Genomic DNA, 17,449 nt, shown 5'->3' on the forward strand with positions numbered 1-17,449 from the left:
ATGGGAAGACGGTGAAGCTTGAAGCTGTTCGCAGAGTAACGGTGGGTGACCTGAGTCTCCAAGTTGGTGGGCAAGTTGATGATGTGAATGGCACCGAAGGGACACTTCTTAGGACAGATACCGCAACCAATACAGAGGCGCTCGGAGATGAAGGCGATCTTGGACTCGGGGGTGACCTCGATACAGAGCTTGCCCGTACGGACGACGGGGCAAGACTTCTTACATTCCTGACGACATTTCTGGATAAAGAAAAGAAAGAAGGTAGTTAGCAAAATGATGACGAGGATCTCATCGAGAGGTGATAGCAGGGACATACCTTGGGCTTGCACTGTGACGAGCAAAGCGATGCGTCTCAGTAATTGTTATATATGCGACAGGCCGTAGCATGCCTTTCATGCTGCGGGGTACTTGAGACTTACCTTGTCACTGTTGACAATAGCAACTCTGTTCACGCATAGTAGTTAGCTTAACCTTCTCCTTGAATGTTGGGGTGAGACTGAAAGTCCGCCGTGTAAAACATACCTGGTAAGCTTGTCGGACATGGTGCCTGAAGTTCAGATCAAATTGAACACGCGGGACAGTATGTGTATGGACAAAAGTCGAATGCTGCAGTCAAGAGACGGGTACGTCGACGTAAACCGAGGTCTTGAGGGAATCAGACAGAAAACGATGCGACAGTTGTTCTGGCCAAACGGGAGAAATGCCAGATATCTGCGCAAAGAGCACCAGGGCAGGAGAAGAGGAGGGACGTTGCTGGAGATGCGCGACGAAGAGGGGCTCTGGGCGAGAAAACTTGCCGGGCATTGTGGGCAGCCGTGGCTGCCTCAGGTTGAGACATGCTCCTGCATTATTTCCTGTCGCAGTGATTGGCCCATGGGTTCTGCCACCGAGACTCGATCGGAGGCATCATTGATCCGCCCCGATATCCACGTGACTCAACACCCTCGCTATCCCCGTTGGGGTCTCGCTTGTGGCGCGCTAAGCCGTTTCAAGGCTGGTGGATAGTTGCAGCCTGAAGGCTCAGGCGCTCCAGCCAATCCCTTCACAGCGACTCGTCCTCCTCCCGCCGACGTACAACTCTCTTCCTACTCCCTCATCAGTTTCTCAGCGGCCTCCCATCGTCCCTCTGCTGCCTCCACCAGTTCATCCTCCTCCACCCCCACCTTTTTCCTTTGACGTTTTCAAAATTTATTGGTTCAGTCACCCCTGAATCGGGGTCACCAAGCTATGGACTGTAAGTAATTTGTTCTCTTCTCCTTGCCTCGCAGGCGTGCTCTGGCTTTGCCGGCTGCAGTACTTCTCCACGATCTCGACCCACCGGAGAACCTGTATTATATCTTGATCTGGTCGAGTAAAAGGGGTTTTGTGACCTCTTTGCTCATTTTCTGCGTGGTTTCCTTTGCTTTTTCACCGATTTGATCTGCATTTTCCCCTCTGCTCCTCCCATCTCTTCACAACACACTCCGTCGCGTTCCATTGAATCCGTCATCAAAAACATGTCCTTGCATCATACCTTCATCTTCTACCTTGTTCACCCGTCGATTTGACTCAATTCGGCTGGAATCTGCGTCGCGTATGTCTGTTTCATACGACACTGTTCCTTTCGCCCTCCCTCGGACTTGTGCTGAGCTTCAATGCTGATGCGTATCGTCCCTAGCTACTAGCATGGTGATCCCATCAATTTCCGACCCCTCCGCAACAATGGGTTTGGTAAATGGTTATTCGGTCTCGTCTACTCCCAATACTACCAGCATGAGGGATGAACTAGCCATCAGCGACAGTGGTAGTAACGCTTCCGATACTCATGCAAACCATACCGAACGCGATTCCTCATCTCCCGAAGCAGACGCCGCCGACGATTCCTATGATGCCGGCTCCCCTGATGCTGAGGGGGACGAGGACGCTTTTGAGACCGAGAATGACGTGAACGAGAGCAGCCAGTCCAGCGATGAAAACTCTTCATCGTCGGAACACAACCATGGCTACCAGCGTAAGTCACCGTCAGTCAATGAATCGGACTATATGCGACAGAATCCCGATCTTTATGGACTTCGTCGGAGTACCAGAGCGCGCACAACGCGTCAAGTAGTCGACTCACCTTCCGAATCCGAGTCCGATGCGGTAGCACCCCGCTCAAAGCGTCGACGCGCCATTGTCTCACAACCGCCCTCCAAGCGGCCTTCCCGGTCTGCAACCCAGTCCTCATACTCTGAAGATTCCGATAGTGATGAGTACGGCGGAAGTCGGGCTCGCACAAACAGGGCTCGGCGGCGGAAACTTCTTCAGTCATCCTCGAACAACCTTCCTTCCCAGCCCGAAGTCCGGTTCTCCACAAGAAATGCGTCCCGGGTCTCTAATTACAACGAGGATGAAGATGATTCCATGTTTGAAGATGACCCAGACGAAGAGATGATGGACAATTACTGGGTCAATACCGTGGAGGATGACCGCCCAGCCGTCGATGTTGTGCTCAATCACCGCCTCAGGGAAGGCGTGGAGCCCAGTAGCCCTGACCTCAGTCGTCATGACTTTGAATTCTACATTAAATGGCAAGGGAAATCCCATTACCACGCGTCATGGGAAACCACAGAAGGCCTCGCCAATTGTCGTAGTACCCGCCGTCTCGACAACTACATTCGCAAAGTCCTCTCTGAAGACATCCGATTACGAAATGACGAAGACGTCGCTCCTGAGGATCGAGAAAAGTGGAACCTCGACCGAGAACGGGATGTAGATGCTATCGAGGACTACAAGCAAGTTGAAAGAGTGATCGGTATGCGCGAGGGCGACGAGGGAACGGAGTACCTCGTGAAATGGAAACGCCTCTTCTACGACTCTTGTACATGGGAGGACGAAGACTTAGTCAGTAACATCGCGCAACGCGAGATAGACCGTTTCCTAGACCGTTCATCTCGCCCCCCGGTCTCTGACAAGTCGGAAACGAATCCAGCTACGCGGAAGCCATTCGAAACCATCAAAGGCACACCGTCCTTCCTGCAGAATGGACAGTTGAAGGAATTTCAGGTTAAGGGTGTCAACTTCATGGCCTTCAACTGGGTGAAGAATCGCAATGTTGTCCTTGCAGATGAGATGGGTCTGGGAAAAACTGTGCAGACAGTCTCTTTCATCAATTGGCTACGGCATATACGGCATCAACAGGGCCCTTTTGTTGTCGTTGTCCCCCTTTCCACCATGCCCTCATGGGCTGAGACCTTCGACAACTGGACACCCGATCTGAACTACGTTGTTTATAACGGCAACGAAGCTGCGCGCACAGTCTTGCGAGAACATGAGCTTATGGTTGATGGGAACCCCAAGCGACCGAAGTTCAACGTTCTGTTGACGACTTATGAATACGTTCTGTTAGACTCAGCCTTCCTGAGCCAGTTCAAATGGCAGTTCATGGCTATTGACGAGGCTCATCGGTTAAAAAACCGCGAGTCGCAGCTATATTTGAAGCTGCTGGAATTCAGATCTCCTGCCCGACTTCTGATTACCGGTACCCCGATTCAAAACAACCTGGCTGAGCTCTCTGCGCTCTTGGACTTTCTCAATCCAGGCTTGGTTGAAATCGATGCTGACATGGACCTGAACTGTGATGGTGCCTCACACAAGCTGGCAGAACTGACCAAGGCCATTCAGCCGTTCATGTTGCGTCGCACGAAGTCGAAGGTTGAGTCTGACCTTCCTCCCAAGACGGAGAAGATCATTCGGGTGGAGCTCTCGGATATCCAGCTGGAATACTACAAGAACATCCTAACCAAGAACTACGCTGCACTCAATGACGGCGCCCGTGGCCAGAAACAATCACTCCTTAACATCATGATGGAATTGAAGAAAGCGAGTAATCATCCTTTCATGTTTCCGAACGCGGAAGCTAGGCTTCTGGAAGGTAGTGCTCGTCGAGAGGACGTGCTGAGGGCCATGATTACCAGCAGTGGTAAAATGATGCTCTTGGATCAGCTTTTAGCCAAGCTCAAACGCGATGGTCACCGCGTACTGATTTTTAGTCAGATGGTCAAGATGCTGGACATCCTGGGTGACTACATGGAGTACCGTGGATATACATATCAACGTCTCGACGGAACTATTCCCGCTGCTGCGCGTCGTCTAGCCATTGAACATTACAACGCGCCTGGGAGCAACGATTTCGCTTTCATTCTCTCTACTCGAGCTGGTGGTCTCGGGATTAATTTGATGACTGCAGACACTGTTGTTCTTTTCGACTCTGACTGGAACCCTCAGGCCGATTTGCAGGCGATGGCACGAGCGCATCGTATCGGCCAGACGAGACCAGTGAGCGTGTATCGCCTGGTTTCAAAGGATACGGTGGAAGAAGAAGTCATTGAACGAGCAAGAAACAAGCTTCTCCTCGAGTTCATCACTATCCAGCGTGGTGTGACCGACAAGGAGGCCTCGGAGATTCAGAACAAGATGGCCCGGAGTGGAATCTCCATTGCCGAGCCTAACTCTACGGATGATATTTCACGCATTCTCAAGCGCCGTGGCCAGAAAATGTTTGAGCAGACCGGCAATCAAGCGAAACTTGAGCAATTGGATATTGACTCGGTTCTTGCCAATGCTGAACTGCATCAGACGGAACAAGCAGAGGGCATCCAAGCTGACGGTGGTGAAGAGTTCCTCAAAGCTTTTGATTACGTTGACATCAAGGTTGACGATCTTAGCTGGGACGATATCATACCGAAAGATCAACTTGAGGGGATCAAAGCAGAAGAAAAGAAGAAAGCGGATGAGCGTTATCTGGCTGAGGTCATTGAACAGAACCGGCCTCGCAAGCGCAACGTTCCCGGTGATCTCCGGGACTCACGCGAGGAGCGCAAAGCTAAGAGGCAAGCTCGAGCACAAGTCAGTATGGACAATGGCGATGACTCAGACTCAATGGCTCAATCAGACCCGAAGCGTCCTCTGGTAGAGAAAGAGTACCGTCATCTTCTTCGAGCGTTCCTCCGCTATGGTGATCTCGTTGATCGCGAAGAGGATATCATTCGCGAGGCCCGGCTGCTTGATCGTGACCGGGAAACAGTCAAGTCTGCTCTCCGTGAGATTACTGACAAAGCCGCTTCTTTGGTCAAGGAGGACATGGCAAAATTGGAGGCCCTTGAGAACTCTGGTAGGACTCCGACGAAGAAGGAAAAGAAGGCAGTGTTGTTCGACCTGCATGGAGTCAAGCGGCTCAACGCGTATACCATTGTCGAACGTCCGACCGAGATGCGTATTCTGAAAGAGGCAGTGGCTCAGGTAGCTGGCTTTAACAATTTCCGTGTTCCAGACGCTACCAAGGCCCCTGACTACACGTGCTCATGGGGCGCGCGGGAAGATGGCATGCTGTGTGTTGGTATCGCACGGCATGGCTATGGTGCTTGGTCTCAGATCAGGGATGACCCAGATCTTCAACTTGGAGATAAGTTCTTTCTCGAAGAGCACCGTGTCGAGCGCAAGAACGAGCGCTTGAATGCGGAGGATAAAACCACAAAGTCTCCGGGGGCAGTCCATCTTGTCCGACGCGCGGACTACCTGCTATCTCTCCTTAGAGACCGATCGACGAATGGCGCGAGCATGAGTGCAAGACGAGCCCTCGAGCCCCAAAGACCAGGGCGCAAAGGCTCACGTGCCCACGCCAGCAATAGTGTCTCGGCCTCTCCTGCACCATCGATTTCTCGCAAGGGGCATCGCGAGATGGACCGATCCAGACATCGTTCTAAAACCCACGCTAGAGACAGCATGGACAGGCACCATACTCCTAGCCATGATTCTCGTCAGCGGTCCGCTCATGACGGTGACCGAATTCGTCACCGGACGTCGGATGCATCCAGTGAGGATATTCGTCGCCGCAAACCCACCGAGAATGGTCACTCTGTAGGCAAGGAAGATATGGAATATAGGTTCTTCCGGCCGATTCGTGAGAATTTGAAAAAGGTGTCAGCAGTCACCAAGGAAAATTATCCGGACAAAGCAGAGCGCGCCCTCGAGCTCAGGCGCCTTCTGGATAAGATTGGCGAATTCATTAAGCAGAATCTACAAGGGGGTTTAATGGCTTCTCTGGAGACTCGCCTGTGGTAAGTCAGCAGCCGATCAACACTGTCGCCGCAGGACTAACTTATTTCTCTCAGGCAATTTGTCGCAGTTCACTACTGGCCGAACAAAGAGGCAGGAGGTGCCAAACTTCAACAGATGTATCAGAAGCTGAGCGCTGCCGGCAAGCCTGCGGCTCCTGCCCAGCCCAGCGCGCCGAATGGGGAGTCAAGTAGATCTTGATGTTTCATGTCGTCGAATGAGCTGTTGGGAGATAAAATGAGGGGATCATATAGCTGTGGAAGGAGTTTCTTTAAATTCTTTGTTGTCAATTGCAGGGTACATACATAAGCATTTATTTTTTTTGGGGAAAGCATGGCGACGGCGTCCGGCATGATCAATCTATGAAAGGGTGTTTGGTGTCGAATGCGACCATGAGAGAACCTTCTTACATTTTGATGTTTGCATGGCAATAATCTCCTTTTCTGTTCTCTTATATCTCTTGGTCTTGCTGTTGATGCACTATCTGTCTATCTATGTCTGTTTTTCGTTATTATCATACCATCATGCCGATTTTAGGAGCGACTGGACACAATTGTGTTTGAAGCCATGTGTTCAACAAATTATTTCCGCTTGTTCTATTTCTTTTTCTCTTTTTGCTTTGGTCGTCTCTGATACACATACCTGGCTACCTGGAGTGGAGGGAATGAAAGGGGTCTCAGACCATACAATACCACACGATTTCACTGTCCAGATTTTTCTTGTCTGGGAAGATGATACAATCTCAATAGGTACAGTACAATAAAGTTACTCATAAGTTACTTCGTAGCGCCCCTTGTAACGTCTGGCACAAAGCGGTCTGGCTTCCGACTGCCTTACCGACCGCCTGACTCGGCAGAAAGCTCGCGACCTCGCAACGAAAACAACGGATATAAGCGGATTTAAGCAGTAGTAGATAAGAAAAACTGCCTGACGAAAGTGTTCGAATTGGGTGGTGGCAGAAAAGGGCTGCGGGCTGCATACCTGCCTCTGGTCTAGGCGTGCACCTCCCTCTATCTCAGGACCCTTGATATCTTTACATACTGAGTTGCTATAATTTCCTGAGCCAGAACGTTAGTGGAGGTGGGGCCGATTCGGGAACAACAAGAATTGCGGGGAAATGAATCCCCTCAATTTCTCCTTCTCGTCTTTTCCCGTCACTCACCACCATCATTACCACTTCCTGCTTTCCAGGAACCAGTCCGTCCAATTGAACTCCTGCAAAGCATGCACAGCAAGCATAACCATATGGCTTTGAATTTACCCGAGCCTATCGCGACAGCACCCTGCAGGCATGAAACCCCTATAGCGTTGCCAGACATGACGTGGTTATTTCATGCTAGTTCTGGTTCCTAGAGGCAAGCAATAATGCTTCGCTCCTATAAATGCGGGGTTACATCCCCGCAAATATCAATAAACAACGCCCTCAATCCACATCCTGTTCTTTCCGCAAGGCCCATTTTCGATTGCAAGTCAAGCTATATTTGATGATTGCGGCTCTTCACCCTCGCCATGAAGCTCCTGACCTCCTGTGCAGTACTAGCCTCGGCACTCACTGCCTGCGCTGAATCAGAGCCCGGCTACTATGCAAACCTGACATGGGAGCAGCCTCGGACTCTATCGAACTGGAGCAATCTTACCGTTGAGACTCAAACAGGGACATTCATCGGCATGCTGAACGATACCTATCCTGATGTTCGCCAGTTTTCGCTCGTCCCTTATGCTCAGGTATGAGAATTTTCTCACTATGACTGAGATTGAGCTGACCGTGTTCAATTTAGCCACCAGTAGGAGATCTTCGCTGGCTACCTCCTCAGAAGTTGAAGAAGACAAATCGGAAGTTTGACTCGACGAGATATGGCCCAGCGTGTCCGCAGTATGTCTCTACCTATGATAGCATCTGGACCGAGTACTCGCCAACCGCATTACTCTACAACCTCGGTGAGACGCGCACTCAGGGCTCCACGGCCTGGTCGACAGCAGAAGATTGCCTGTCCCTGGCGATTTGGACTCCAGCGTCAGCAACTCACCGTTCCAATCTCCCTGTGGCACTTTTTGTGACCGGTGGCGGCGGGGTTACCGGTGGCATTGCCATCCCATCCCAACTGCCACCCCACTGGGTCTCGCGCTCCCAGGAGCATATTGTAGTCACGATGAACTACAGAGTCAACATATTCGGGAGTCGGTCACCCCAAATACCTAGCTCACACCAACCTGCTAACAGCAGTTAGATCCCAAATCCAGAGCTTTGGATGAGACATCACTCACTCTACTCGACGTGCGAGCCGCGGTTGAATGGGTATATGAGAACATTGAATCTTTCGGTGGGAACAAGGACAACATTATGGTCAGCTATCTTCCACCCCTTGCCGTACGTCAACTTTCCACAGTCAAGCTAATACTACACCCGCGGTAGTTATGGGGCCAATCTCAAGGTGCCGCTCTCACTCATCTCTACACCCTCGCCTTTCCCGACAACCCCTTAGCCGCCAAATTCGGCATCCTCTCCCAACCTCCCTCTGTGACCATTGACCTCAGCACCACCGATGATGTCTACCAAGATTTCGATATCGTGGCCCAAGCTCTGGGCTGCAACTACGGCAGCGACGCTACCGCCGCATTAGAGTGCATGCGTAAAGTCTCCTGGGTGCAGATCTCGGAATTTATCAACCGCTACAGCGGCTCTCCGTCGATCTCATTCAGCAGCTACATCCGTTAGTTCTCCTGTCTATTACCTTGTACATCTCCCGTTTCTCTTCCTACTTGCTAATGAGACGACTTACTAGCGGACGAGAAATACATCTTCGCAAACGAGACCCAGCGCTACCACTCGGGCAAAGTCGCCCGAGGGCCGGCCATCCGCTCCAACGTGGATCGTGAATCAGCCAGCACGAACCTGACAGCCTCCGCGATCACCGAGATGGAATGGAGCTGCGCCACTGCGTCGGATGCGGCGCTGCGAAAGGCCGTTGGGTTAGACACTTATCGATATTTCTGGGCGGGTATGTATATCATCTGCACTTGCTTCCTCCATCTCCAACACCAGAGCTCCAACCTCCTTCCACTGGACATGTCTCTATGACAGCCACTGACAAGAATGATCCGAACCAGGAAACTTCACCAATATCTCCCCAACCCCTTGGCTCGGCGCCTACCACTCCTCCGACCTTCTGATGGTCTTCGGGACATATATGAAGCAGATTGGGGACGTCCCCGATCTAGAGGTGCTCACGTCGGAAAAGATACAGGATTACTTCCTGGCATTTTTGAAAGATGCCACCTCCGTGGCTGAGACGGTGGGGTGGGCGCCGTTCGATCGCGAGGGAGCGAATGGAGGCACGATTGTCGAATTTGGCAAGGGTACCGCAGCACGAAACGTGACGGGGGACTGGTTGGATAAGGCGTGCAAGAGTGGTGCTTTGGAGGATGTGAGGATTTGGGGGTAGATTGGTTGGTTCTGTGGTAACCTTCTCGCTGGTGTGATGGTGGTTGTTTATAGTTGTATCTGCATAAGCCCACAGATGACGCTGAGTCACCAATGTACACATAACTACTGCTCGCATGCACCCAATTCTTCTGCTTAACCGGCCATGGGCAGGCAGACGGGTGACTTAAATCCACGAGGGATTCCATCCTCTTCTATCACAGCAGAAAGAGGTCTTCAATACTATATATAAAGAGTATTTATGTATGTGTTGTTGCGAAGCACCAGGAACTGGTCTAGTCGTTCTCACACGAGTCAGCTGTGCAGGGAGCACTGAGGCAAACATCCACTGTGGAATGAGTCGGTGAGTTTATAGGCTACAGCTCACGCACCACACTCATAGTAACATGTGATTTTCCCCCTCTCGGAAAAACTCCCAGTCTCGTTGGTGAATTACGTCAGGTGAAAGGGGGGGGTGGGTTTGGTTTGGGGGAATTGGAGCACGAGACTGGAGACTGGAGACTGGAGACTGGAGACTGGAGAAGGGGGAAGGAGAGAAGGAAAAAAAAAAAAAAAAAACGAGCACCCTGCGGGCAGTGAGTGGGTCAGTCTGGCTGAAACGGTCGGGAGACCGAGTCTTTGCAGTGGATTCGGTTGGTGGGATGTTGCTGCTGCTGCTCCTGCTGCTGCTGCTGCTGTTCGAGAGTAGTCTATTAATAGATCGAGAAGCCGAGGCGCTGGCCAGACTCGAAGAAATGGATTTTTGCGATCGAGTTGTATAGGTATGTTGGTGTAGTTGGTGGCTGATTATCTTCGGATGAGAAGGCTGAGAAGGAAGAGAGAAAGAGTGAGAGAGGGCGAGCGACAGAAAGAGAGGCTGTGGGCGTGGGATAGAATAGAATAGTCAGAGACAATCAATAAGAAAGTAATCAATAGGGATGGAGATTAATCTGCGTCATCCCTGTTCGTGCAGCACCGGTTCCTGACTAGCGCGGCTTGCCCCACGGCTTCCTTCCTAAAAGAAAAGAAAAGAAAGAAGAAAAGAAAAAAACATCACCTGATTATACGGACACGGATCGATCTGTCTGACTCAAGACTCCAACTTAGACACACCTACTTCTGTTCATCTATCTTCCGCCCTTGGGTTGATCCATTGCGATTGATTCAGTCTTGTAGCTATGCTCTGGTGCCATGGAACTTGGAACACCCTCAATACTTCCATCTTTGGGGCCAATGCGATGGTCCGGCTCACCCACCCCTTGGCGAAACACCATCCAACTCGCATGGTTGGTACCCTGTCCCCTGAATACTACAGTGTAGCACTCTATCTTGGGGGGCCATCCACCCTGTAACACCGTCTGTAATGTTCCTGTAGTTCCTGTAGCAATTGTTAACAAGGTCAGTGTCCTTGCAGCAATTCTTATGCAGGAACCAAAGGAGAGGCAAAGAGAGGAAGAGCAGGAAAGGGAAGGAAGGGTCTTTCCCCTTCCTTTTATCCCAACCTCCTCCATCACACTCCATCCACCCATTCCTCAGTCAATTAATCAATCAATCAATCAACAACAACAACAAACAATTCTTCATCTCGTCGGGCAGACACTCCAGGACATTGATTATGGGTTAGCATTTCTGCGTCCTCCTTCCTTTTGGCCCTCCTTTTCCTCGTGTTCTACTCTCCTTCTCTCCTTTCCTCCTTGGGCTACTCACTCTCTCCGCCCTGACAGGGAACTGTTTACTCCTCGTTCGCATCACTCCGTCCTACACGCGGATCACCCCGACCACAACGTGCTGGGCACTCGTGCTAGTCACTCTGTGTTCTAATCTGATCTATCGATATCACAATCGTTGTATTCTCCGACCGGGACCTCGAAGTCCAAAGTCTGAATGCTCCAGCTCCACTGTGAGTTGCTCTACAGGCGGGCTAGTATTGGTCTAAGCTTGCCCGCCGGCGTTTCATCCTCCACTGTTCGCCCAGACACTACACACACTCTCTCTCACACACTCTCTCTCGCTCGCTCGCTCGTCCTTCCTCTCCCCTTCCCTCCCTCTCCTGATCTTGGCTGTTCCTTTCCCTCCCCTCCGTCCTTTGCTGCTCCTCTTTCTGGCTTCCTGACCTTTTCCCTCTCGTTCTTTCCTCGTTGTGTCGCATTCTCCCCTCGACCCCTCGTCGCTTTCGTTCCTTCACCTTCACCGTCTACCGCCGATTTGATATCGTGCACCACGGCTATCCTTTTCGCCCCTGAAAATTGATCTCGCCCCTCGCTCAATTAGCACTCGCGCAACTAGGTCGCCATTCGTTTGTGCCTTCCGCCTCCTCGCCATACCCTCAATTTCCCCAGTCCCGTGTGCGCGCCTATCCTTCGCCCGACAAACGTCACTCACCCACCTTCCACGCAACATAGCTGTCGCTACCGTTTGCGCCTGGGTCCCCTGTTCACTTCGTCCGAGACGATCATCCGCGATTTCCTCGACCATGCGATAGTGCTCCGGCAGTCATTTCCTCCCCCAAGATCATTCTCCGTCCTCGTCCCTACGCCTGCGTGCTGACCTAGGACGGCTGGACATTCCCTTAGCTTCTTCGGCTGGTATATTCGAAGAACACTCCTTCTCTTCTTGCCTGTCGCTCGTTTGCACGCTATGCTGGCTCCGAAGCCCCCTGTGGACTTGGAGGGCCATTGCTCCGTCATCTATGATAACACTCTTTACGCTTACTCCGCCAATGGCTTTGTCTCGATTCCTCTCGAACTCAATGCGACATGGACCAACCTGACCATGGGAGAGCCGGTCTCCAATGCGGCATGTGTGACGGGTGGTATTGATGGAGATGAAGACCAGCACGCGCTCTACGTGGTCGGCGGTTCCGGTTCTCAGTCCGACCTATCAGGCCTACAGCGGTACTCCTTCCAAGACAAGAATTGGACTGCCATCCCCCAAGAGAACCTGGCCAATCGGACTCGACACCAGGCAGTCTACCTTTCTAATTCTTCCAGCATTCTGGTCTACGGCGGCCACACCTCGGACCAATCTGTCGCCTCATCAGATACTTTTGTCGCCTACACTATGTCCCCGTATGTATTAGACGCCTTCTCGGCCTCGAATGCCTCTCCGGCCTACCTTCCTGTATTGGTGCCCTGGAGCGATAGTGAAGCGGCCCTAGTAGGCGGCACGACAACCCCGAAGGCAGTCCACCTATTCAACCCGACCCGTGGCTGGTTTGACTCCAATATCACCCTGGCCGATTCACTCTCCAGCGATGTCCGAGCTGCACTATTCGAAGGAACAAATGGTACCAAGATTCTCGAGGCTTTCGACATGAGTGTATCGCCCAACACAGTTTCTAGCGTAGAGCTAGTCAAGCCAGGCGGTACGCCTGCCAACCCCGCAACCGCCGTGACGACCAGTTCTTCGTCCAGTAAACAGAAGAGAGAGGATTCCTCGAGCGATTACCCAACTTATTCCAGCACACTGGCCTCCTCCACTACAAGACAAAACTATTCGCTAGCACAGGGTGAAGATGGACTAGTTGTCATTTCCAGCGGAAGCGGTACAGAATCGCTCGCCATCTTCAACCAGACCGCCAACAGCTGGGTGAATACTACACATCTGTTCTATGGGAATGAGTCGGAGCAGCAAATCCTCGGATCGATGACGCACACGACATCCACCACTGCATCGACTAGTAGCTCCTCAGCTAGCTCCTCCGCGAGCACGTCCTCTGGCGCTGCTGCCGGCGGAGGCTCATCCAGCAGCGACATTGGAACCATTGTGGGTGCTACACTCGGTGCGATTGTGGGTGTAGGAGTTATCCTGATCCTCATCCTTCTCTGGATCAAACGCAAGAAACAAAGCATCAAACTAGCCCAGGGCGGCGACAAAGATCGGCTGAGCTTCCAAGATCGGGGGGTGGAACCCCTAGCGCAATCAGCGTACCCCATGGCAAAAAGCCCTGCCCCCTTGGCTGCCGCCTCCGTGGACTCCCTGGCAATTTTTTCGGGATCAATGAGCGATGAGAAGACACCCCGATCCGCTGGAGCGCGCCCCCCCTACGCGCAAAACACAAGTCCGTTGAAACCGAGCCCGCTGGTGACTGTGCAGTCTCCCGACGCCTCCCCTAGTACATACTCGCCGAGTGCGTACTCTAGCGCTGCCCTCGATAAAGAGCTGTCCGTCAAAGAACTACACCCCGGGGGCAACCCCGGCGATCGTTTAACTAATGAAGGGTGGAGTCGGTACTTTCAAGATAACAGTGCGACTGACCTGGTCGGAATGCAGCCACCAACTCTTCAGCCCCCTGCTCCGGGGCTGAGGAGCAATCGGACGGACTCCAGCAGCACCGCATGGCCGATCAAGCTGACGCCCCTCAACTTCGGGTTCTTGGATGAACCCAAACCCCTCGGAGGTCAGGTGATCAGCGGCAGTCCCACCACCGAACATGCATCGTCGATCATCTCCTCCGAGGGTCGACAGATGATCATCCCCGAGAGTCAGTCCGCCCGCATCTCGACTGCTTCCTCCATCGGCGACGACTTGGAGAACGATCCGCACTGGCAAACACGCAGTTGGATGGGCCGCCCGCCCAGCAGTACCTACAGTCGCAGCTACTACAATCCCAGCACTCGTGCGCCTTCCATGGCACCCTCCATGGCCATGCCCTCTGACGGTGATTCCCGTCTCGACCCATCCAGCGCTTACAACCACCGTGGATCCAGCATCCTCATTCCCGATAGCCTGGAGCCGATGCCGGAACACGAGGAGCCCGGGCACAGCAGCGGTGGCCAGAAAGCCAATGTCAATGCAGATATGAGCTGGTTGAATCTTCACGGCGACAAATGAGAATGCCTTGACACATCCTCTATACTGTGGTTTTCTCCGTCGCCTTCACATCCCCCTGCCCATCAACCCACCTTCGCCTCGCCGGCTCCAGTGCTCTCTCTTCCGCCCTCACCATCCACCACCCACTTTACATCACCGGTCCCTTTCGGAACCTTCCGTGTAAAAAAGTTCCCTTCCCATGACCGCACCCATCTATCCGCTAAAGATGGTCTGTACAGCTAGCTGCGCTCGTCTTCCTATCTCTTTTTCACATCTACTCTTTTCCACTCTCATTCCGCGCCTGTTGTTCCCATCTCTCTATATTATGTCTAATAACTAGACCCATCCATCTAGCGCCAATCATTGATCGGACCTCGTTGATTCTACGATACCTCTCTCTTTCTCTCTATCTCTGTCGCTAGCTCCGTCCTACCACCATATTTACCGTTCATGCGCCGATCAGCATTGCCTCTGATTCCCAGTTCTGTTCTGTCTTCCTATATCTCTATCTATCCCTCTCTCTCTCTCTCTCTCTGTGTGTGTGTGTGTATGTATATGTCTTCTACTCCATATGTGCCACATATCTTGTCTGAGTCGCTCTGATGTGGACGAGTTGTTTTGCTCTCTGGTTTGTTTTGGATAGAAGCATGTTTCTTGGGTACGTGCCGGGAATGGAATAATGCCCCTTTAATACCTCAACACTGTCTACACCAGAACGTATGTGCCTACTGTAGATCGGCCAGTCGAGAAGTACCGAGCCAATTCCGGTAATGTTATGAATATCCCGAGTATAAAACAATCATCAATAACAGAGCAGATTGCCCCGGCGTTCCATCATCAGTCCATCATCAGTCCATCATCAGTAGAGCCGCACGCAACACAAACCAAAGCCACGAAACCAAAGCACCCGGAAGACAAGTAAAATACATCAAATCAAGACAGACACGTCTCGAAAATATCATCAAGTCATAAGATCATCATCATATCATCGCACCCCACACATCCTACACACTCCAGCCACCCAACAGGGACATTTGACCGACCTGGATTGCCTCAAGTCTCCCTCCCATCCCAAACAGGAGCAATCAATCAAGCATACTGCGCCATGGGCACTCGGCCCGACCGTCCGGCCGACCGGGACCGAAGGCTCGGGGTGGACCCATACTCGGACGGGTGGTGCTCCTCGATCTCATCGGGGTAGACGGTCCGCGGTTGGCGGTGATGGTCATAGCCCGCGTGGCTCTGCGCGCGCTGGTGGCGGCGTTCGCGCTTCTGGTCGCACTCCTCCCGCAACTTGTGGCGCTCCTTGCGGAGCTCGGCCGCGTGTTTCCATTCTTCGGCGGCGCCTTTGATGCCCCAGGCGGCGATGCCCACGCTGGCGACATCGCCGAGGTTGGCCTTCAGGCGGCGGCGGCGGGCCTCCTCCGGGGTGATCTCGCCCTCGCGGAGCTGCTCGGCTCGTTTCTTGTGTTTTTCCATGTTTTCGTAGAGCTCATGGGCGGCGTGGATGGTGGCCACGGTCGCCAGGCCGGTCTTGACCAGCGTCTTGCGCGTTAGTTTCTTCTGGCGCTTCTCCTCATCGGTACTGCTGCCTAAGTCAGAGTCACAATCCTCGGTGCTGTTGGAGCGGGGCTCGTCCGGGGCACGGGTACGGCTATAGCCAGCTTCGTCGGCGTGAACAATTGGTCGACTCACATCTCTAGAATGCCGGGCGCGCCGTGGGCTTCGGTGACGGCGATACTCATAGTCGCTATAGTCGTCGGGGTAATCATCGCGGCGGGACGAGTGGCGGCCGTCTCGGTCCCGGCTGTCCCGGCGGTGGTCCTTCTCGCTCAGGCCCAGCGCCTCCATCCCCTTGTGGATGTAGTCCGAAACGCTCTTGCTCCGCGGCCTCGGGCGACGGTCATCGTAGCTGTCCTGCGAGAGAGACCGGCCCCGACTCCGGTCCCGGGGACGGGACCTGGAGCGGAACCGATCGTATGCTTCCTTGCCGATCGCAGCCAAGGCGCCTGTGGCCGCAAGATTCTTCACGCCACCGTTGCTCTGGGAACGGCCATGGTGCCGGCCGCGGGATCGGGAGCGGGATCGCGGCCCGTTCAGAAAATGGTTCGCGGCGAGTCCGGCCAGGGTCGATTCAACGACATGACGCTTCGAGTGCTTCTTGGGATCGCGGTCCACCAGTCCATCCGTGCCCCCGGCCGCGATGGCAGCGGTCAAGATCCGCTTCCCCTTGGCACCGGTCCACTCCCCAGGGTCCTTGCGGACGCGGAATGCCTCGATGGCTCCGGCGGTCAGAGCGGCCCGCATCGCCTGTGCGATACGTTGCTCGCTCTTCTCGCGCCGATGGCGACTCCGCGAGCGAGTCGGAGACGGCGAATAGGAGTAGGATTTGCGATCGCGGGCCTGCGAGCGGCCGCGCTCCCGATGTCTCGAGCCCGACGAAGCAAGGGATCCTAACCCGAGCGCTCCCAGGGCTTGCTCGGAGATGGACTTTCGTCGGCGCGGTGGGGGAGAACGACTGTCGGAGGGGGATCGGGAGTATCTTCCCCGGTCATCTAGGTAAGGTCAGCACGCTTGTTGACTGGGTCTTCATTTCTATCGGCCGAGATGACTGGGATGAAAGAAAGATTGGCGGATATGTACGTACGTCGGTCGTCATGGCGTCTAGAGCGGCGATGTGAGGGCCGATAGTAGTCCGAGCCGTCGTCGTAATAAGGGTCGCGGGGATTCACAGAGTGGGAGCGTCGCACACTTTCGTGGACGGTGGACGCGCGGGTGGGTTTTCCTTGCGGGGGAATCCCGTAGCCGTACTCGTAGCCATAATCGGCGGGGGGATAGTCGCGATGAACAGCCTCGAAGGACTCGACACTGCCATCTCGATGATGACGCACGACGTCGGTTTGATGGCGAGATGGGGGGGGATAGTAGTCGGGGTTATAGCCAGCAGGAGGGCGGGAAGAATACTGGCGCCCGTCGTAGTAGGCCATGGTCACAGAGTCGCAGAGACTGGCGAAGCGGGGTTGGTTGGGGAGGTTCAGATGGGTGGAGGGGTTCCAAAGATGAGCGATGGTTGGTTAGCCTAAGCCATGCAGACAAGAGTGAGTTGATGGCTGAAGAATGGATGGGACGATAGTGATGGAC

The 17,449-nt window shown here is 53.4% G+C and overlaps 4 protein-coding genes across 4 annotated transcripts; 3 read left to right on the forward strand and 1 right to left on the reverse strand.

Moving 5' to 3' along the window:
• Window positions 1–1,186: 1,186 nt before the first annotated feature.
• Window positions 1,187–6,388, forward strand: BO82DRAFT_6950 (chromatin-remodeling ATPase CHD1). Its single transcript, XM_025641473.1, has 3 exons — window positions 1,187–1,234; window positions 1,658–6,077; window positions 6,132–6,388. The coding sequence occupies exons 1-3, from the start codon at window positions 1,228–1,230 to the stop codon at window positions 6,274–6,276; spliced, it is 4,572 nt and encodes a 1,523-aa protein (XP_025497492.1). The 5' UTR covers window positions 1,187–1,227; the 3' UTR covers window positions 6,277–6,388.
• A 1,196-nt stretch (window positions 6,389–7,584) lies between these two features.
• Window positions 7,585–9,640, forward strand: BO82DRAFT_428043 (carboxylesterase, type B; the record flags this gene model as incomplete). The annotated part of the gene is made up of 6 exons (XM_025640409.1): window positions 7,585–7,800; window positions 7,854–8,253; window positions 8,304–8,419; window positions 8,489–8,786; window positions 8,859–9,074; window positions 9,184–9,640. The coding sequence occupies 6 exons, from the start codon at window positions 7,585–7,587 to the stop codon at window positions 9,516–9,518; spliced, it is 1,581 nt and encodes a 526-aa protein (XP_025497493.1). The 3' UTR covers window positions 9,519–9,640.
• Window positions 9,641–12,133: 2,493 nt separating this feature from the next.
• On the forward strand, window positions 12,134–14,329 carry BO82DRAFT_271560 (uncharacterized protein; the record flags this gene model as incomplete). The annotated part of the gene is made up of 1 exon (XM_025630990.1): window positions 12,134–14,329. One exon carries the CDS (start codon window positions 12,134–12,136, stop codon window positions 14,327–14,329), a length of 2,196 nt encoding a protein of 731 aa, XP_025497494.1.
• Window positions 14,330–15,020: 691 nt separating this feature from the next.
• BO82DRAFT_7033 (uncharacterized protein) lies at window positions 15,021–17,392 on the reverse strand. The gene is made up of 2 exons (XM_025641480.1): window positions 16,956–17,392; window positions 15,021–16,863 (listed from the first exon to the last, which is right to left on the reverse strand). The coding sequence occupies exons 1-2, from the start codon at window positions 17,293–17,295 to the stop codon at window positions 15,398–15,400; spliced, it is 1,806 nt and encodes a 601-aa protein (XP_025497495.1). The 5' UTR covers window positions 17,296–17,392; the 3' UTR covers window positions 15,021–15,397.
• Between the last annotated feature and the right edge of the window lie 57 nt (window positions 17,393–17,449).

Source organism: Aspergillus uvarum, assembly GCF_003184745.1.
Source record: "Aspergillus uvarum CBS 121591 unplaced genomic scaffold BO82scaffold_1, whole genome shotgun sequence".
NCBI classification, from domain to species: domain Eukaryota; kingdom Fungi; phylum Ascomycota; class Eurotiomycetes; order Eurotiales; family Aspergillaceae; genus Aspergillus; species Aspergillus uvarum.